The following is a 21,920-nucleotide window of genomic DNA, read 5'->3' as shown; positions in this document are numbered from 1 at the left end:
AGAGGACAGGCTGGGGGGCAACATGTACCCCTCTGCAGGAAGGGAGGCTGTGTCGGGGATACTCTCTGCAAATCCACACGGAACCAGGGGTGGTTTTCCTCAGAAGCCAAATCCGAGCCTGTCACCCAGGGCCGGGGCACACCCGACCCTTGTGTACCCTGGTGTAGAGTGGAAGCAGCCCTAGTCTGAAGGCGGATCAAAGATTAGGTTGGGGCATATAGCATTGCCAACATTAGATCTTTCTGATGATTAAAAAAAAAAAAAAAAACTTTGCAGAAAGCCACCTTTGTAAAACTATATTTTTATTTTTAACTGGCACATTGTCGTTGGACTTATTTATGGGGTACAGCGTGATATTCCAGCACATATATACCATGTGGAATGATCAGATCAGGGTAACTGGAATATCTACCACCTGAGAGTTAGCCCTGGGAACACCTGAATTCCCCTCTATTAGCTATTTTGAAGTATTCAATTAATTGATGTCAATCACGCTTACCACTGGAAAGCATTTCCTGAGCGACCCCCTCTGGGGAAAGCTGCTCATGTGCTGAGGTCTTAGGGGACTGAAGCATGACCCCTGTGCTTGTACTCAGCCAGTGGGAACCCTCTCCCAGGTGTGACCGTTCTGTGGCACGATTCCACCTGCGTCCTCGAGTTCCCGCAGGGCGTGTTGCTATTGGCAAGAAGCTGGCTGAGAGGAAGAGCCAGTCTCGGGGAGGCCGCGCTGTTTCCATCCCCTGCCTTCCAGCCTCCAGCCGGCTTGTTGTTGGGGTCACGCACACTACACACACAGCCCCGGCCCACTGATTAGTCCCATTCCCTGGGCAAGGGAGCATCCAGGAGTTGAGGCCTTCCTCAAAGCCCAGACTTGGAAGGGAATTTCTTGGCCTGACTCTGCTTTGCTGAGCTCCTCAAATGACAAGCCCTGGGAATATGATTTTAAGAAAGAAAAAAAAAAAAGGGTTGGTGAGAGCAGAAAGCTTATGTTCATTAGGGTGACGGAGAGGCTCCCTGACCCTGGAGCTGAGCGGAGCTGCCGTGTCAGAACTCAGTGTCCTTGCCAGGTCACTAGAGCTTCACGCTGCCACCACCCGGTCATCATGTCAGTCAGATTCTCTGATCATGAGACCCAGCTGAGCAGACCCTAGCCTGGGCTGTCCTCTAACTGGGCACCAGCTGAGCTGGAACTCCCCGCAGCCCTGCAGTGGCTACTTCAGAGAAGCCCTAGAGGAGCTTCGTGTCCTTGCAGAAGAACACAAGGACTTAGGAAATGGCCTTGGGTGGACGGGGAGGCCCACAGTGGCAGAGACAGTCCACCCTGGCTCACCCCCATGAGTCCTTGACCATGTGCTCATGCCTGGGGAGCCTTTCCATGCCCCGAGGGAGGTGGCCGCTCTGGGGAGGCCCTGGCAGCTGGGGCAGTGGCTGACGCGGGTCTCCCCTCCTTTCCCACAGCTGGGACATTTTCCTGATGATCGTGGCCGGCATGAAGCTGCTGCGCACATCCTTCTGCAACCCGGTGCACCAGTTCCTGCACCTGGGCTTCACCGTCCTCTTCTTCCACTTCGACTACAGAGATATTTCAGAGAGCTTCCTGCTGGACTTCTTCATGGTGTCCATTGTGTTCAGCAAGGCAAGTGAAGCACTGTTGACCTTGGAAAGGGCATTTCTCAGCAAACAGCTGAGAGCTGAAAGCATTTTCTTTATAAAAAGTTCATAGAGGGAAATGAAATTGAGTTCCATGTGTCTGCTGCTCGCTGCTGCCACGTGGGGGATTCTCCGTGGAATGTAAGTGTGCCAGGCGACTTGCTAGAAATCACTAGTTGGAATGAACCAGCCATTAGTGTGGCTTGGAGTTTTATGACCTTCATAACTGTTCAGCAATCTTGTTGCAGAGCTTTCCTTGGATCTTAAAATACTCTGAATTAAATCAAAGATTATTTTTGTATTTTGCCCCTTGAGGTTCAGTGGGAGACCTGGTGTCCCATGGTGGGTCCCCTGGGGTGTGTGTGGCTGCCTCTCTGCTCAGGTCAAGAGTCCACCTGCTGTAAATTCCAAGGTGCAGGGAGCAATTCTCCTGGAGCACTGGGCAAAGCCACGAGCTGGTGCCAGCATTCCACACAGGAGGGACCGTCCCTGGGGTTCCACATGGGAAGGACGGTCCCTGGGGTTCCACATGGGAAGGACGGTCCCTGGGGTTCTACACGGGAAGGACGATCCCCGGGTTCCTGGGAGCGCCTCCAGGCCCTCGAGTGGTCTGACCACTGTAAGGAGGCCAGGCTCTGAACGGCAGGGCCGGGGTAGTGGCTCCTGAAAATAGACCCCGGCGGCACTTCCGTCACTGACCTCGGGGCCTCGTCCTGTTGGTCGGCTACTTCAGATCTAGGAGTCTTTCCCGCGGTCTTCATGGATCAAGTCTCTTAATCCTTATTTTCTCTTCATTCCACGTGTTTCCTCTTTGCTTCTCTTAAGTAACACAAGTGAGAGCTGTTGTGATGAGAGGAGCCCCAGGTGGCCGTCCTCAGCTCCTTACTGGCCCCAAGTGCTTGTGGTGCCACCGAGTGCTGAGTTTTCAGGCTCCAGAATCCTGGCTTGGGACCGCTCCGCTGGCCCTAGTCTCCCTTCCTTCCAGACCCAGGCCTTGGTCCACCCGGGCCACAGACGTTGTGTTCCTGTTGGTGTGAACTATCTCGTCCTGGTCAATTTATGTCACCGTTGTCACTGTTCAGGTCCAGGCTTCTGTGTTCCCTTACTCCTCATGAGTGCAAGGTCCTGTCTCACAGGGGAGAGTGTTCCTAGGACCTCGTACACTCTCGTGGAGTTATTGCACACGGTTTTACTGCTTGTAGTGCCAAGAGCTCAGCATGGGACAGGAAGGGTGCCATTCAGGGTCCTTCGCTGGCGACATTTACATTTCAACATGGTGAGCGTGATCCTTCCGGAACCTGAGTTTGCTGTCGCAGTCTCACCTGATTTCAGGAGGGTCCGTCCTGCTCCTGAGAGGGAGGGCTAAGAGCAGAGCGCACACGGGCAGGACGTCAGAGCCTCTCCGGTGGGAAGCAGGGGTGCTGGTGTTGTGGGGGCGTGGCTGCCAGGCGACAGTCCCTTCCCCATGATTCTCTGCAAGAGGGCTCCAGGGGCTCCCCAGCTGTGGCAGGAACAGGACTTCAGTTGGCTGGGTGCTGGTCGGCTGGTCAGCTGAGGGCCAGTGCACCGCAGGACACGTGTCCAGGGCTGGAGTCAGGTGAAGGGCTTGCCAGAGGTGCAGGAAGTCGCCTGCCTCTCTCCTCCTCTCACCAGGAGGACACAGTCCTGTCCCGAGCACACGGGGAGGTAGGACCTGGCAGCGCACGGCCTCACAGAAGCCATAAAATCCTCACTGCTCTGGGCTTTGACGTCGACGTTGCCAGAATCTTTCTGAAACACCAATTAAAACACTAATACTCACAGACTGCACTGAAGTAGCGGCTTTCTTATTTCCTCTAATTGAGGTAGCATTAGCAAATGTAATTTGAATAATCTGCTTTTAGGCTGAGATAATGGCTGTGTCTAAAAGGAAAAGGAAAAGGAACCCAGGTGAGACCAGCCAGGAGGAGAGGCGCTGGCATGGCCCGGGCTGCATCCCAGCCGCCCGCCACGCCCAGAAGCCGTCTGGAGGAGATAAGCTCTTATTCCTTGATGGCATAAAGACAGTTAAGGAGCCAGACCGTGTGTGACCGTGACAGAGACGGCAGAGCAGTGGGGAGCTAGGAAGTGCCCTCCCCGGCGAGGCGGGCCTGCAGACCCGGTGATGTCTCCCACCCCGCAGTTCACTGAGCCTGTTGAGACACCCCCTTCTGGGAGTCCTGGATGTGAGTCTGGAAGCCTCCAGGGCTGGGCGAGGCCACCCTGCCCTCGGGCTTTCTCATTGCAGGATAAGACCTCGCTGGTCCCGTCCACTCCCCTGACCACCGCAGCCGCCCCTCTGCCTGTAAGCCCTGTCCCCCAAACGAAGCTGATGTTAACTGGAGCCCCCGCCCCCCACACTCAGAGGGCTGCAGGATCAGGAGGACACATCAGGGTGGCATCCAGTTCCCTCTGAGGAAAGGAGCCGCCCCGATACAGGGCTCCTTCCTATCACAGGTCAGTTGCCCTGATGGCCAGACTTCCCAGCAGGAGAGAGGAGAGAAGTGACCTGAGGGCTCATCTGCAGGGTGGGCTCAAAGCAGGAGGCCAGGAACGAGAGTAGGTGGCCTCCAGAAGGCCCGGCCTGCCTGCATCCAGACCTTCGCCCATCTCCTGAGTGGGCTGGAGCCGGTGGAATGAGGGAGAGGGTGAGTTCTGGAACCAGGGTCCATCAGGACAGAGTAGTGAGCGGCCCGTGCTTGACACAGTGTTGAGGGGGCTTCTAGTGGACGGTGCCCTGGCCGGGGGGCCGTGGGAAAGAAGGGCCCTGCTGCCCCATCCTGAGACCCACGGCTCTCCAGCCCGGCACCGTGAGCCCGCCGCTGCTGCGGGAAGTCAGGCCGTCCTTCCGGCTCCCCAGCCCCTGTGCCCTCCTCTGCCCGTGGGCCACGTCTCCTTCGGGTCTCCCAGAACACACTGGCAGCAGGTCGGTGTGCCAGGTCTTCGGGACGCAGTGAGACGTGAGGGGTTTGGTTGCCAGGAATATTCAGCGTAGTGCGGCCAAGCGTGGCCAGGCCCCTCACGCTCTCCCATGGCCCTGAGGACATGCTGAAGGGTCTGAGTAGCTGTCGCCGCAGCAGGACGTGGAGGCCCAGGTGAAGCAGCCCTGCCACGGACGGATCTGCAGTTTCCACAACGCAGCAAGCATGAAACGCCGCAGACAAGGCGGGCCGCATAGGGTTAACGGGCGAGGTCGTTTCTGTGGGAGCCCAGGAACCGTGGCTCAGAGCTGCGCGGAGGGCCTGGTCTGGGCAGCTGCGATTAGCGTTCCGTGTTTGAAACACTCTCCAAATGGCATCTCCCTACTTTGTAATGGAATGGAATGTAGGCGGGTTGTCTTGGATTAAAATAGAACTGCTTTTACTTTTTATTTTTTGGCACCAGGAGATGAACCCAAGGGTGCTTAACCACTGAGCCACATCCCCAGCCCTTTGTTTTTTATTTTAAGACAGGGCCTCAGTTGCTGAGAGCTACTGTGTAAACACTACTTTTGCAAGCGTCCTTGTTGATGACCTTCGTTCTGAAAAGCAGCATTTGTCCGTTTGCTGCGCCTTGCTAGCTGCCAGCCATTGCCCGGGGTCGGAGTTACTGGTGGCGGGAAGAGCAGATGGTCCTTACTTGGTGCCTTTCCGCAGGTCAGGCTGGTCTGGAGCACTCTGCCTACTGACTTGCTTCGTCTGCACGCCACCCTGGTGAGTGGCACGCCTCGGCTTGTAGGCGGGGAAACTGAGGCACAGAAATGAAGGGAATTGCTGGAAGTTCTCTCAGCCATAAAGTGGAAGCACAGGCTCCAATCCCACTGGCCTGAATCCACGTGGTCACGGTGCCTCCCACTCTGAACCTGCCCCCTCTCCTGCCTCTCTGCTGCCTCAGGTCAAGCCCCCTGGTGCGTTGCCTGGACGGCGGCCTTACTGCCCACCAGGCCCACAGGGAGATGTCTCCAGCTGCAGCTCTGGCCCTGCCCTTGCCCAGGTTTTCTTGCAGCTCCTGAAGGCGCCAAACTCTGGGCCTTCTGTGTGCACTTCCCCGCGGTGACTCTCTCCTTCCACCTTCAAGGCTCCAGGTGACAACCGGGCTCCAGTTCTCCTGGTTGAACCAGCACCCCTTCCAAGTGCTCCCTGGATGCTCCTGCAGCCCCACCTCCCTGACCACATGTCACCATGACGGTCTCCTGTCCTGGCACCCCCCTTTCCTCAGCTCCCCAGGAAACACGGATCAGTCAAAGGGCTTCAGTGGTGATGTGGCGATGCGAGAGGCAACCTCAGCCAAGCTAGGAGGCAAAGGAGAGGAAGGGATGTTGATCTTAGACGGTGGGCATGGTGAGCACCCAGAATCAAACCCAGGAGCACAGGATCTTCCCATCCTAACCTTTGAAACTACACGAGCAATCCAGGAATGTGTGTGCATTATAATAAAACAGAAAAGCCCTGGGAAGTGCCCGGGAAGGGTCTGGACACGCCTCCCTGCTCTTCCACCTCCCCTTCCTGCAGAAACTCCTTGGCATGATTCACCACACGTGTGCACACGGGACTCCAGAATACCAACTTTGCGCTCTTCACACGCCTTTTACTTCCATTTGTTGGCATTCAGTCACATCTTGGAGGACTTGTCCTTGGCGGTACGGTGACCTCGCCTCTCCTGGTGACCCAGGCAGTACCATGGAGTCCCTCAACCTGGTCGCTCACTAAGAGGCACTCGATTTGTCCTCCAGCTTTTCTGTGGTCATTAGGACCCCTGTGGTCACAGACCACAGAAACCTGGAGGAAACTGGCCAATGGAAACAGGGACTTTAACCACTGGTGTCCCGACGGAACGACCCAGCGGCTCATGTGATGGCGCTGAAACTCTGCTGCACTTCCATCCTCCCCACTCTGCCCGTGCCATCCTCAGATGGGCTCTTTCCAGAGTAGCAGCCGTGGCGACTGGCAGTTCTGCCGAGGATCCCGGAAGAGAGGGCACCTTCCCTGCCGCTCCAGCAGGAATCCCGGTCACACCCTACGCACTATTTGCGTGTGGCATGTTCCCTCGGGAGTCAGCACGGAGGCCAGAGGCCTCACCAGGCAGAGCCTGGCAGGCACGAGGGCATGACTCTGGACTACCCAGAAGGCCATGGTGAGTGTGCTGGCACGTGTGTCTGAGAAGCACAGAGTCCGGTGCCCGGCCCTGCCGGTGAACATGAAGGTCTCAGGAGAGGACCCAGAGACGTCTGCTTCAGACAAGGAAGCTCCAGCAGCAGGCAGAGGGGAAGACGCAGCCCAGAGCCTGAGGAGAGGTGACCTGTGAAGCCAGACCGAGCTCAGAACAGGGCGAAGGAAGCTAGAAGGGCACGGCCATGGGTTCTGAGAAAGGGCCCACCAGCCCAGCCCAAGGCTTCACCGAGGCCAAGGCCCAAGACCGAGAGGTGGCCTCTGGATCCAGCCACAGAGAGGTCACGGGGAGCTTGAGGACACAGGGGCTGGCTCTGTTGATGTCGGTTCCTCAAAGCAGGAACCTTGAGCTATTTCTCTTTCCAATCCTCTGTGCCTACCACAGTGCCTCAGGATGGCCAGCTGTCCACATCCGTTGGTTAATGACCTCAGGTCAGCGTACACAATGTGGGCATTCGGGCAGTCCCACAGCAGACGGTGCAGTGAATCTGCCCTCTAGGAACTCCACGGTCATGACCACTTTGAAGCTTCACTGGCTGAGAGAGGTGACCAGCTGCAGACACGCTGCTCAAGTCACAGATGGAAGGCTGTCTGCTGCCCTCGCTGGAGTGGACACACAGCTGTGCAGGCGATGCGAAGGCCCGAGTGCAGAGCTCATTCTCGACACCATCTCTGGATTCGAATCCAGTGCTGATGGTTGTACAGTACGAATTGAGGTCTTGGGCATCCCCAGGCTGGCAATCCCAACGACAAGTGCCTTCCCTGGGGATCTTGACCTGCACGGGCTTCCTGTCCTGCCAGAGCTTCTAGAAGGCAGCACCTGCGGCCACCTCCTTCAGGGCTCCCTCGGCGACTGACTCACGTGGCCTGGCATCGCCGTTATCTGTGCCTTCCTTTTCCACTCTCAGCCTCTTTCCCCTTCCCCACACTGTGCTGAGGAATGGACTTGTCAGGTTCATTAATCTTTTTCATAATTCTGGAGCATCCAGTAAAGTTGTCTCAGTTTGCTCTGCTGCCAAGACCCGCCCTGTGGTGACATCAGCCCATCAGGCCTGGGCGCTCCTTGTGCCCCAGTGTCCCATCTCCAAGGAACCAGCATCTGCTCCCATGGAACTTCAGCTGTCTGCCACTCTGTAGGAAACAAGTCTGGATCACATGCTGGCAGCTTGGAACGTACCGAGGAGAAGGAAGTAGCAGAGAGCAGCTGAGAGGAAGAGAGAACAATGCAGCGGAGACTGCACGTCCAGCTAAACTTGGAGGGTGTGCTTGGCTAATTGTAAAGCAAATTAAGCAAGAAATATGGCAAATGACGTCCACATGCCACCTTTATAATTTTATAACAGTCCAAGCCCCCGTTGCCAGGCTTTGGCGTGGGGGGCGGGGCTCCTCTTGAGTAGGTCCCTATGGAATGATGGCCATTGGGTCTTTTTCCCAGAACCCCAGCCATCAAGCATTTCCTGGGTGTTCAGCATCCACTTCCACTTCTAAACCCTGCGTGAAGCCCGAGGTGGAAGTCACCTGTGACACAGACAGGCCACATTTCCTTTGCCCCCAAATCTCTCCTAGTCGGCACGTGTCCGCAGCAGTGATGGTAGGGACTCGCCATAGGCAAGCGTCCCCTTAGCTGCAGTGGAGACAACTCTTCCTTTAGCCCTCAAGTCACATCAGCTCCTAGGACACTTAGCTGAACTATTACATCGCTGTGACCACAGGGAATCTGACATGTGCAGTCTTGGGGAGAAGCAGCCCTTTTGTCGCCATCTAGGGGTGCTGGGTGCATGGTCTCCACTCAGCACAGAGTTGAAGAACAGGACACAGAGACAGCAAGCAAGCAGCAGAGACAGACTTCTCCGGAGAGAAGGGGCCCCGGAGCTGGGAATCAGGTGGGGAGTCTGGCCTGTTCCTTCCATGGTTCCTGGAACTTCCTCCTTTCCTTATCCCCACTCCTGTCCACGCACTCCTCACTATTACTGGTTGGTGCCCCGTGTCCATGAGTCTGCTTTAGTTATACTATTGGGTCCCCCACTTAGAGCAGAGTACAGACATGTCTGTCTGATCAGGTCCCCGCTCATGTCCATCAAGCAGGAAGTTGACCTTGTTGGAAGACCCTCTCCATGCCCCTTTGTACTGGCCCTGCCCTGACCTTGCCACCCTGCCCTGGCTGCCTAGGTCCTTCTGCATCTCCCTCACTGCCTCTCGTGAGTGCTCAGCTCAGCTGGTGGGATCAGGGGTACAGTGCTGTAGATTAGCGTCCTGGCTTCGAGGTGCAGGGCGGGAAGGACACAGTGCAGGCGGCGTGCATCTGAAAGTTAATCCAGTGGGTGTGTTTTAAAGGGAGTGCGTGTTTCAGGAAGACAAGTAAGGGAGAGGATTTTTTTTCTTTGTTTTGGATGTTGCGTTATCTAGTGTTCTGGGAGGTCAAATGCCCTAAGGGAGGTGAGGATCCGCAGCTTCAGGCCGTGATGTTGTAACTGTCTTATCCCCACTGGCTCGGTTAGACAGCCTTTCATCACTGTGACCAATATACCCAAGAAAAACAACTTAGAGAAGGAAATTTTTATGGTTTCAGTCCATGGTTGACTGACTATGGTTTCTGCTCATGGTTTCTCCAGGGCAGAAACATCATGGTGGAAGAGTGTGGCAGGAGGAAGCTGCTCAGCTATGGCAGCTGGGACACATAGAGGAGAAGGGGCTGGGAGAGGATAGACCCTGCCAGGGCATGACCCGGGGACCTGCTTCCTCCACCTAGGTGGCACCTCCCAGGTGTCCATTCAGCCATTGGTCATCAATCCACTGGGGAGATTGGAGTTCAGTCACCTCCCCAAAGTCTACCTCTGAGCACATGAAACACTGGGGGACATCCCAGACGTAAGCCCTCATGTGCTGCTATAACAAAACACCTGAGACTGGGTAGTCTAATAAGAGGAATTATTTCTCACAGTTCTGGAGGCCACAAGTCCAAGGTCAGGCTCTGGCAGGCCTGGTGTCTGCTGAGGCTTGTTCTCTGCTTCCAAGATGGCGCCTGGTTGCTGCATCTTCGAGGGGGAAATTGTTCTCACATGGCAGAAGGGGTGGAAGGGAGGAAGGGGGTGAACTGTCTCCATGAGTCCCTTTTATAAAATGTCAATTTTCTTATTTATGGGAGACATTTGTGATAGTCTGATATACGTATACCTTGTATAGTTATCAGGTCAGAGTTGTTAGCATTTCCATCCTCTTGAACATTGAGTATTTCTCTATGTTGGGAAACTCTGGTCTCCTTTCTTCAGTTTATTTATAAAATATTTAATAAGTTGTTGTGAATGATCAGCACCTGCTGTGTGGAGAACTCCAGGACTCATTCCTCCTTCTGACAGCTGTGTTGGGACCTGCTCTCCCTCCTCCTCTGCCATCCCTCCTCACTTACCCTTCCAAGCTTCCAGTGACCACTGCTCCACCTTCCTTTTCTGAGATTGGAGGAGTAAGAATATGCTTGATTTGTGTTTCTTTGCCTGTCTAACTCCATTAACATGATGCTCTGCGATTGCATTTCATGTCCCTCCATGTGTACACATTTTCTTCACCATTCATCAGTTGGTGGATATTTAGGTTGCCACCTTCTCATGGCTGTTAAGAATAATGTTCTGATAAACATGGGAGCCAGGGTATCTCTTTGGTAATCTTACTTCATTTCCTTTGACCATGTCCCCAGCTGTAGACTGCTGGAACTGTAGCTCTGGGGTTAGTTTCGTGAGGAGCTGCCATACTGGTTTCCATGGTGCTTCACTTGCTTACCCTCCCAGCAGTTTGTAGAAGTCCCCTTTCTTGGCATCCTCCATCACGACCTTTGAAGGGCTCAGTCACCTTCCAAAGACCATTAATGCTATTTCCTTGGGGCTCAAGTCTCAAAACAAGTTTGGGTTAGTTTCTATTATCAATATCTAACATTATTATGGTACCTCTGCACAGTTAACAGTCAGATTTCATGTGTTATTTTTAAAGTCCATACTTTGTTCAGGTTTCCTGGATTTTTCCAACTGCCTTTCTTCTGTTTGAGGGTCCCATGCAGATTACACATTGCACTTAGTCATCCTGTCTCCCGGGTCCTCCTATTTCCTTATTTTTGATGAGTTCTTATCAGGTGTTTTGTAGAATGTCCCCTCTTGAAGTTCCCAGTTTTCCTCATGACAGGGAGGAAGACCACAATGGGTAAGATGTCATTCAAGTCAAGGACTCATACTGTCAGCGTGAGCTGTCCCCGTCATGCTAAGCATGATCCGCTGGCTCAGGCAGTGCTGGTCAGGGCCTCTGCACTGTGGAGTGACTCTTCTGTCCCCTTTACACACTGTACCCTAGCTGAAGGAGAGGGAAGTCAGGTTTCACTTTCTTGAAGGGAAAATACACAAATTATTTGAATTCTTCTATTTGGAGTTTTGTCCATTCACTCACTTATTCATTCGTCTCAGTCTGGACTTAGACAGTTGTTTTACCCTCAGGTTATAATACAATACTTGTTTATCTTACTGCCCACTGCACCCAGCTCTGGCTATGTGGGCTCTTTGGTTGGCTCCTGTGTCTCTTCTGTGTGACCCCAGTGTGTGTGATCGGAGCTTCCTGGCCCTGTGGGTGCTCCAGGCCCCTGACACTCCTACTCCAGGCCGAGGATCAGCCACTTCTCCAAGGAGCCTGCATCCATTTTACTAGAGAATGATATTTAGACACCAAGATCTGGGTGCTAGGGAGTTTGTTGATGCTGGGCTGCCTTTACTTCTAAACCCTTCTGGTTGACCTGAGGAAGGAAGTGTATGTTTGTGTCCTGTCCTTTGTTTATACGCAGATATAGAAACATTTCTACATCTAACACTGCTCCAGCCCTAGTCTTCTCTCTCTGGAATTTCAAGCGTGCATGTTGCGCCTCTGCCATTACCCCGCAGTTCCTGAGAGTTGTGCTCTTTCTCCTCTCTGTGTTTCAGTTGGGGAGGGATGTCCCCAGTGATGCATCTTCAGGTTCCCTGGTTCTGTCCTTTCCCTTGCCCAGGATCCTCAGGGCCAACGGGGACACTCCTGGTTTCTGTTGCAGGACTTTGCGTCTCCAGCCTTTCCTCTGATACTTTCTTAGGGTGGCTCTTTTTCTGTCACCCCTCTGTTCTTCCATGTGATCCGCTTTTCCCAGGAGCACTTGAACTTACTGATTGCGGCTATTCAGATCCTCTGTGGGATAACTCACCTGTGTCACACTGTTGAAAGCAGGACCTGTTGTTTCTGGTCCGAGGAACTGAGGTTAGCGGGCATTTGGTATGAGGACTTATGCTAATCTGATAGGAGTTGGACTGTTGAACTAACTTCCCTTTAGTTGTAGATCTTAGAAGCTTCAGATCTTTCCAGAGCTCCTGGTTTTGTCTCCTCTTGACTCTTGACCCCTAATAACCTCCTCAGAGTCCATGTCCTGTAGCACCATCATCTCAGTGTCACTGTATGGTATCTCTTGCTGTGCACGGACGGTGTGGGGAGCAGAGCCTTCTGTTCCCAGTAAGTCAGTTTTTACCAGGCTGGGACTGTGACCTGTGCCAGGATTTCCAGGGTGGTGCAGCTCTGTTCCCCTGTGCCCTCTGGTCCCTGTTGGCCCCGTTCCCTCCTCCCTTTGGGAGACACCTGGCGTGCTGCAGGGGAGGCGCTCCCTCCCACCTGGACAGGCGCCTGTGGCGGCCTCCACTGTGGAGGTGAGGCTTGCCTGCTTCAGCTCTCCTCATCTGCTGGAGCCTGGGGTGGGGGTTTCCCAGACACGCACCCTGAGAGCCTAGTGGGTTTCTGAGGTAAAACCTGTGGATGCAGGGCCCTCCCCGAGGCTGTCTTGACCTCATGCTGGCTCACACTCAGCCTCCCCAAGTCACCACAGCTCACTTCCATGTTGCCACCTGTTGTGGCTCCAGAAGCTTCTGCCCCGGCATGCAGGGCTCCGGTGTGGTCTCAGGATACACCTGTTCTCCATGTTCAGAGTGGCCTCCACCCCACAGCAGCAGTGGTCTCACACTCTAAGGCGTCCCTGGTTGTCAGTGTGTCCAGTTTTTCTTCTGAGGACAGGAGTGACAACTTCCAAGCTCTACCCGTCAGAGCAGGAACCAAGAGCCCCTCAATTCTCTCTTGAAAACCACAAACCAGATTTTGTCCACTCTCTGCCCCAAATCCTGCATCAGCTTCCTATTTCACACCAAGTAAAAGTCAAATCCACCACAATGGCCTGCCGGCCAGCCCCAGCTGTGTCCTCTGCCCCAAAGGCCTCTCCTGTTCTCCCCCTTGCTAGACCCAGGTGTTCCTGCAGTCCTCGGCTCTGTCACGTGGGTGCCATCGTGGTCCCATGTGAAGGGAGAGTGTGACAGCACAGAAACCAGGCAGAGACCCACACGTAGAAAATTTAATTTGTCAGTCAGAGTCGGACAAAGGCCATCACTCAGAAAAGCTGAGAGAGGGCAGGGAAAATCTGACTCTTAGGTGTTTTTTGGGGCTGGTTGGGGCTGCGTATGCAAGGTCACATGAGCTGCCTGTGCGGCAGCTTGCAGTGGACTGCCGGGATGAACAGGAGAGAGGCCAGTCAGGTCCTGCACAGGTGGCTCGGGAAGCCAGGCTACCTTTTAACTTCTGTTTTTTCCTGTAAGCGTCCCTCTAAGGCAGGAGAGCAAAACTAATCTTTAGGGCAGGAGAGTGAAACTTATTTATTTATTTTATTTTTATTTTTATTTTTTATAGACTGCATTTTGATTCATTGTACACAATTTCTATGGTTGTGCACGATGTAGAGTCACACCATTCCCGTAATCATACGTGTACATAGGGTAGTGAGGTCTGTCTCATTCCACCATTCTTCAGACCCGCCCTCCCTCTTACATCACTCTATGTAATCTAAAAACATATTTGATACAATTGAGATAAGGATTAAAAAGGTTACCCAGATATAAGCATGTAGACCCTGATCTCTAGAAATGATTCTCCCTGGGTGTCCTAAAGTGAGTTCTGTAGGGTTCAGGTCCTGACCTTCACTCACGGGCACAGGACACAGGTCCTGACCTTCACTCACTGACACAGGGCACAGGTTCTGTCCTTCACTCACTGACACAGGGCACAGGTCCTGTCCTTCATTCACTGACCTAGGATCAGGTCCTGTCCTTCATTCTCTGACACGGGGCACAGGTCCTGTCCTTCATTCTCTGACACACCGTAACTCACAGAGCAGCATCTTGCTGCAGTGCACATGTGGCCTGTCTGTGGAGTGATTGCTGCTCATTTGCTCAGTGGTCTGTCACTGACTCACACCCCCTGACTGGAACGGCCTGTTCCCAGTCTGCACTAGCACTGTAGGCAGCAGGGTCCCGTAGCCACTATGTGACTGTGTTCCACCATCTCAGGGATACAAATGCCCTCTCAGTTGTTGTTGGATGGTTTGCAACTTTGTCCAGAAACTGAGAACACATGTCAGAGCATCCCTGTTTTGGGGAAGATTGGAAATGCCTCCGGTGCTGGGACCACTGTTTATCTCCAGCCTCCTGCAACACCACGCAGATGCAGGGCCTAATAATGACTCAGTGTGCATTGACTGAATTCCATGGAGAGTTTGAGATGGGAAACTGGCTTTGAGAAATGGAGTCCGGTGTGGATGTGGTGGCTCCACGGCGTTTACTGCTCTACAGGGAAGGTGACTCACTTCCCAGGGACGGGAGAGGGTGGGAGGAGGGAAGGTCACCCAGAGTTCCTCCCCTGGCTTTGCAGGGTGCATCTCGAGTTTCCTGGCTTATTGCTTCTCTGGCTGCTGCATGCTGCCAGCTCACAGTGTGGGCCTGCTCAGGGCTCCATGCTCTGTGATCCTCTGAGTCCCTCTTGCAGAACCAAAGGGTAAACCACAGCCTGCCTCACTGTAGATCTGCTTTGTGGTGACAAGCTGATGTCACCTGCTGGCCTGCTCACTGCACCCTGGTCACGCTGTGCCTGCACGCTTCACAGCATCATAGCATTGCTAGAAAGGGCCTGCTTGGCCCCCACCCATCCTTTACTCAAGCCTTACAGCCTTACACGGTCAACGCTGGGCCCCGTCCACCCTGACCCCCTTCCTCCCCAGCTGCTCCCCAGGCACCCACAACCCACTCCTCCTCTGTCTCCCTCAAGAGGAACGCCCCACACAGGCCCTGGCTCACTCTGTTCCTGGATCTCCAGGCCAGAGGAGCCCTCTCGGTGGGTGGCAGCATTCCCAGGTTGCAGGGCGTGCTCTAGGCTTCTGTGGGGCTCTGGTGAGGGGGTCCGAGGCAGGAGGCGTCCAGTCAGAGGCCTGCTGCGCTTCCCCTTGCCCCCCCCCCGCCCACCCCTTCCTTCTCCCCGAGCTCTGGGCTCCCAGATGCTCTTCACCAGGACCCGCGCTCCCCCGCGTCCCCTCTCCCTCCCTGGGTTTTGTCTCCCTCCCCGGTGTCCTTCTTTCCTCCCTGCTTCCAGTCAGTCCTGTTCCCTTTCTGGATACCTCTTGCTGAGCAATGCGGTGCCCGCTGCACCATGGCATTGATTCCTTTCCGGCATAAGAACCCTTCTGGGTTGCCAGGGATTTTTGTGTGTGGGTGTTGACTTTATTCAGCATCCTTCCTGCACAACTGAGCAACATATGGTTTTTCTTTTCTGCCTTTTCAGTTTTGTGAATTACATTAACTTTTTTTTTTTAATTTAAGCCACTGTGAGATGAACCAGATTGGATCATGATGTGTTTTATACATTTATAGGTTTATTTTGTAAATATTTTATTGAAGATTTCTATACTTACTGATGGCAACAACGCTATCTCCCTCTCTCATAATATTATTCTCCAACTTTAGCTTTAAAACTAGCTCCCAACAGAAACTGTGACGTTTTCTGAAATGCATGTTGTGAAGCTCTGTCATTTCCTCCCTGGACTGCTTTGGCTGATTTCAGGGCTTTTTATTGTCATTTGTTTTTAAATATTTTCTGATTTTTACTATTATTTGTTCTTAACTAATTCATTGCTGTTTTGTTGTTGTTATATCCAAATGCAAAGGTTTGTGGTTGTGTTATGCTATTGTATTGTAGCAACTTTTTAAAATTCACTTTTCATTGTAAAGTTGTGCATAACAGTGATTTTTAGTATTGATCAAGACTTCCTTGGTAGTTTATTAAGTTATTGATTCTTGTAAATCGAAAATTTGCTTGGCAATCATATTCTTTTTTAGTTGGCCATAAAGTTCCAATATGCATATTTCTTAGGTGAAGTTGTCAATTCTGTTTGTCAAGTATTTTATGTGCTTATTTGCTGACTGTCTGGTTGGAGGACCATGTTCTGAGACAGGTGTGTGGTAGATTCGTGCATTGAAAATGGGTTGATCTCTGCAAGCTTTCTTTAGCTGCTTTGAGACTTCATATGAGTTCAACCATCTGCAGGTCAACTGTTGTGTCTTCTTAGTGAGTCCCCTCTTTTGTCATTACGTACTGTTGTTTTTGAGTACAAATCTGTTTTGTCTGATGTTAATATAGCTAAGTCAGCTTTCCTGTGGCTAGAATTTACCTGCTGCCTTTTGCTTTAGTCAGCCCTTTTGCCACTGGGACCAAAAGAACTTACAAGAACAATTAGAGGAGGCAAAGTTTATTTTGGGGCTCCCAGTTTCAGAGTTCTCAGTCTGTAGACAGCTGGCTCCATTCCTCAGGACCCAAGGTGAAGCAGAACATCATGGCAGAAGAGTGTGAAGGAGGAGGGCAGTTCAGGACATGGCCGTGAGAAAGCAGAAAGAGTTCTCAACAGGACAAAACATATACCCAAGGCAAGTCCCCAGTGACCCACCTCCCCCACACACCCCACCCGCCCGCAGTCACCACTCAGTTGATTGATTCAAGGGGATCGATGCACTGACTAGGTTAGGCTCTCATAGCCCAATCACTTCACCTTTGAACTTTCTTGCCTGGTCTCACACATGAGCTTTTGTAGGACACCTCATATCTTTAACCTTAACACCTTTCTAGGTCATTTTGGTATTTCTTATAAAAATAACTGGTAAGATTTTCTTTTTAATGCACACTGAGATTCTATGTTTTGGTTGGCAAATTTTATCCATTTACATTTGTTGTGATTACTGATATGTTTGAACTGTTTTCTACCATGGTATTTTTTTAAAATTTTGTTTATAATGTTTTTCCCTTCACCCTTTCCCTCTTTCCTTCTGATGAATGGAATGGACTTTCTTTAAATTATTTTTCTTCTCCAGTGCTTTGGAAATTGAATATTGTATTCCTAGACCTTTAGTAAATTCACTGACCTCGTGTCATGCCCAGACCAGCAGCATCAGCATCACCCAGAAGTTATAAGAATGCACATTCTTGGGCTCCTTCCCAGACCCACTGAATCAGAACTCTCCTCTGTAGGTGGGAGGCAGGTCTTCATTTTGCAGGTTCTCTGGGTGATTCTGACATGAATAAAAGTTTGAAATCTTCAGTCCTTTAGTGGTTACTCTTACACTATTAATAAATACACTCAATTAGCATTCAAAATGAAACCTTCTCCCTTTCAAACAATGCAAGAACTATAGACTTTAACCCTGATTCTCCCTTCCCATCTTAAATATTTACAATGCATAGCACTTGATTCCATGTTCAAATGAATCATTCCTCACATAGATATTCTAACATTGTAGTTTCTTTCTCACCATTATTCTTGTATATAATTTCCTCCTTTAGGAACAGATTTCTTGTTTACTCTTGTGTGTTCTTTAACTGTTTTTTCTGCAAAGTTCTGTGGGTGGTATTTTTGTCTAAAAGTTCTGTTTCCACCTCTTACCTGAGCAACAGTATAGTTATATGCAAACTGATAACTTGATAGATATTTTTTCTTATCACTTTGAAAAGATTATGACATTGTCTTCCAGCATATATTCTTGCCAATAAGAAGTCAGCTGTAATTCTTTTGTAGATGATCTGTTAAGAAAGAGGATTTTTTCTTTGGCTCTGATCTAATGTGTTCTCATACCATTTGAATAAGGTAATTTTTCATTTATGCTGCACAGGATTTGATGTAGTTCTTCAGTGCTGTGACCCTACATCCTGAATTCTGGATATTTCTGGACCGTTGCTCAACAAGGACATCTCCTACTTCTCTCTATACTTTCCTTTGGGGACTCAGTTGCATTAGCCTCCTCTTCTGTCACAGGGCCTTATGCCGTCTCCTGCTTCTTCTCTCCACTCTCTGCTCTGTGTTCTAGGTGGCTTAGTGACTGTCCAATGGGTGCTGTGTAATGGGTTCCGAGCACACGATGTTCGCTGAGGTAGACTCTGACTTGGAATTCACTCTTATTGCCAGTTATAACCACTATCTGAATGATTCATTAGAGTCACAATAAAATTCTAGGTCATGTTGTCAGCTACTGTTTGAGGATAGTTTATGATTTACATCTAATATTCCAAAATGTGATTGTCATATTTTCTGTTATTGATTTGTCATTCTATCAAAGTGACACTCCCACCCCAAAAAAGTGGGGCCCGAGGTCTGAGCTGTCCCTGGGTTCCGCCCTTCTTGACCCTCCTTCTACTTCCCACACTGCCCCCAGGTTTAGAAGACCTGGGGGTTCTCCCAGCTCCTGCGTTTGCCACCTTCAGTCCCTCGGCCAGCTCCCACCTAAAGTCACTACTCGTCCCCCTGAACCTCCTCAGGTCCCCTCCTCTGCAGGCCTCGAGGGCCCCAGCTTCCACTCTGTTCTTTACCTTGGACTCGATGTCCCTTTGGCTCAGTCCTCTGCTTCTGTAAGTCCTTTCAGCCTCGTGTGACCTTCAAGTTCAGGTGTTGGCATCCCGTTTGGTGTGAAGGTCACTGAAGTACGTGTCTTCCTGAGGAGGAGACCTGTGCAGCTGACAGCCAAGTGCAAGAGCCCGGGAGTCGTAGGACCAGCTCACGGGGCATGGCCTGCAGGCCAGTCCGGGCTCAGGTAGCTGGACGGGACGTCCCACCTGGGCTCCAGAGGGAAGGCTGCTCTTTTACCCAAGTAGTGCACGGGCATCGGCAAGGTCAGTGCCTGGCCCGCTCTGTCACTGGACGGGGCGGTCCCCAGAGAAAGACAGCCTGTGCCTTCCTGCAGAATGTGTCAGCCAGGAAGGGTTTGGGGTCACCTTTACTTGGTGACACCTCTTTAAGATGGCTCGTGGATATAGACAGATTGGCTTTACTGTTTACAGCAGATGTATAACAGCATGTCTGTGCAGAGCTGAGAAGATGGTGCCAGAAGAGGTCATTCGAAACGACAATATTTATGGTGGCTTTCTTTCGTTAGGAAATAGCCAGAATTGTTCTGTTGCGACTTTCTTTCCTCTTTCTTGGTGTTTTTAGTGGAAAGAACATAAATAATCTGGTCTTCTCTGACGGTCCTTGCCAGTGGCCGGTGAAGTTTGTCTTGCAGTGTAATCAAGCCGAGCAGGATCTTGGAGGTAGAGCACAGGAGTGAGGTCAGCGTCGTGGAAACCTAGGCCCCACATGCTCCTCAAGGTGTATTGTGTGGGGCTGTGACCCCGGAACCAGACTCGGGGATCAGCAGGGGAAGAAGATGTGAGATGCAGTGTGGATGGTGACATGCTTTACTCAGAGGCGGCCCCAGCCTCCAGTCTCAGCTTCAGCCCCTGGCCAGTTCCAGTCTGGGCTTGGTGTGGGAGGAGGGGCCGTCACCCCCATTTCAACGAGGACATGCTGGAGTAGAGCTGGAAAGGCGCTCTGGCCCTGCCTCTGACACTAGGAGTGAGTCCCACGCCTCCACCACACGTGCTTCTCCCTGTGGGTGTCGCCAGGGGCCACTGCTTACTGTGTGGCCAGGAATCAGAGACCTAAAGAGCTGACGCTCAGGAGATGGGCGTCTGCAGTGGTTGGGAAGAGCAGAGTCTGCTTTCTTAGCCCAAGTAGAAAATCTTAGGGCGCCTGCGTTTCCTTCTCCACAGTTTTCTTGAGAAAGACAAGGCACAGAGATGGGGAAAGAGAGAAGACACCTGGGGCCCTGCCGCAATCAGAGCAGGAGGGCTTGCGTTGGGAACCCTCAGGTGTCTGATTACTGGTTTTGCTTGTGCGTAAATACGAGCTGCTGTGCTAAGCAAAAAATAATTGTGATAGATTCACTTAATCATGATGCAGCAGAGTTGGACTTGCGAGAGCTTTAAACTTGCAGACGAGGCTCCCCCAGGGCAGCCTGGCTGATTGCAGAGCTGCGCCTGACCTACTTACCGCTCTTCTAAGGCGGCCGCAGGCCTCCCAGGACGCGCCAGTGCGCCGAGAACCCGGCAGAGCCGCTTTCCGAGCCAGTTCGTTCAGGGCGTCTGGGGCCAAGCTCCCTGGAGGCTCCCTGGCTCAGGCTCGCGGTTCTCACCTCGTGAGCCACGAGATCGGCATTGACACCTGCAGGGATTCTCAACCGCGGGTGATGGGCAGGAGGGTTCCCACCAGGAGGCGTCTTGTCTCGGGAGGGCAGTTGGGATCAACGAGCAAGGGAGCCCAGCTGCTTCTGGGACCCGGGAGTCACGTGTGCGAGTCTCCTGCAGGGGAGTTTCACGTTCCTCGTCGGATCGGGTTCATGATGGGCAGGAGGGGAAGTGATACCAGCTTTTAAAGGAACCCTCTTTTCCCAGAAGGAGCCAGGCCTGAGTCTGGCTTAGAACTCTGGGTCTCTCCATCCATGCGGGTACCTGGTGGCTGGCACAGGTGAGGTGGGGAGACCATTTCAAGTGAACCTAAGTGGTGGGACCTCCGACTGGCGGGTAGACCAGGGTGCTACTTGCTCAGCTGTTGGACTCCAAAGGCACAGGGCTGTGGCACCCCACCCACCTGGGTCCAGGGGACATCGGCCAGGCCCTGACTGATGTGGAGGTGGCCCCACTGAGCAAGCCCAACACTGTGGTGATCAGCCTCTGTGGTGAAGCAAGTAGCCCAGGTCAGGCGGTGAACAGTCACTGGCCAGAGCCAGGTGTCCCTCGCCCTTTCTCGAATGCACTGGCCAACCCACCCAAGCCAGGGAGCACAGAGCTCTCCCTCCTAGGCCTCTCCCATCCTCTTGAGTTCCTGCTTCTTCCCATGCCCGGGCCACCTGCCTTTTCTTCTCTCCACCTGCCATTCTGCAGCTTCACCAAAGCTCATTGCCAGCTCATGGCCTGTGTCCCCGGTGGGCACGCTGAGACCCTGGCTCTCTATGGGCCAGATCTTTGCTTCCAGGGGTTGGGTGTGTACAGGGCCTCCGGGAGACCTGGCACCCTGGTTCATGGCCAGCGGCCTATCCAAGGTGTTTATTTCTGTCTTATGTTTATCCAGAAGGATGATGTGTGGGAGTCACAGGAAATGTGAGATGAGACGAGCCAGGGAGGACCTGGAGAGGATTCCGGAACCTCTCTGGCCTCCTTTGCGTTTTCATGCAACAAGTCCGAGCCATCTCATCAGTGGTTCTAGAATCACAGTGCTGGCTCGGGGCCAAAGGGATGAGTCCTCCTGGTTTTCCAACTGCTCCTTGGTGGCTCTGTTTCCCAGCCCGGGTCCTGTTTTCACCATGGCTTCCCGATGTGCTGTATAATGCCTCTTGAGTCAAATTTAATTTTTTTCCTTCCCTTCACTTCCCTTAAGTAGCTGTGTTGCCTACAGGACAAAGTAAGGCGAGCTACGAAGATGAGCAACAGTTTGGCTGCCCCTGTCCTCTAAATGACCTTGACACGGTTACAGGGGCATGGCCCCCTCTGACGAACACTCCCTTCTGCTTTCAGCTCGAGGACCTGCTGCACAAGATCCAGTTCGTCCTGACCTACGTGGCGCCCTGGCAGATGGCGTGGGGCTCCTCCTTCCACGTGTTCGCTCAGCTCTTCGCCATCCCTCGTATCCTTTCTGCTTCTGTTCTCACCCCCAAGCTGAGGCCCACATTGTGCAGGCTGAGCTCGCATTGAACCCTGGCAAGAAACACATCCAAGTCCCTGCGACATTATCCTAATGGGACAGGAGGAGGCCCTTTGGATCCCCTCAGGCCACTTAGTTTTCAAAGGTGTCTTGTGAGTCTGAACTCTCACTGCTTCTCTGTGCATATTCAGAAGTTGCTTTTATTTTTTCTGATCCTCCCGTTTGCCATGCCCAGCTCTGCATTTAGA

General features: G+C 52.4%; 1 protein-coding gene across 3 annotated transcripts in view; it reads left to right on the top strand.

Annotated features, from left to right (window-relative positions):
- Pcnx2 (pecanex 2) overlaps positions 1–21,920 on the top strand; it is a 181,434-nt gene that overhangs the window by 99,582 nt on the left and 59,932 nt on the right. For all 3 annotated transcript variants that reach the window (XR_007104322.1, XM_047520586.1, XM_047520585.1), the window contains exons 21-22: positions 1,459–1,636; positions 21,546–21,654. Coding sequence is in view for 2 of the 3 variants with exons in the window: in XM_047520586.1 (XP_047376542.1) it covers positions 1,459–1,636; positions 21,546–21,654 (287 nt within the window). In the remaining variant the exon portion in view is untranslated. The remainder of the gene's footprint in view (positions 1–1,458; positions 1,637–21,545; positions 21,655–21,920) is intronic.

The sequence above is a fragment of the Sciurus carolinensis genome, chromosome 12, assembly GCF_902686445.1.
Source record: "Sciurus carolinensis chromosome 12, mSciCar1.2, whole genome shotgun sequence".
Classification (NCBI taxonomy): Eukaryota; Metazoa; Chordata; class Mammalia; order Rodentia; family Sciuridae; genus Sciurus; species Sciurus carolinensis.
This window is presented reverse-complemented; position numbering and strand designations above follow the sequence as displayed.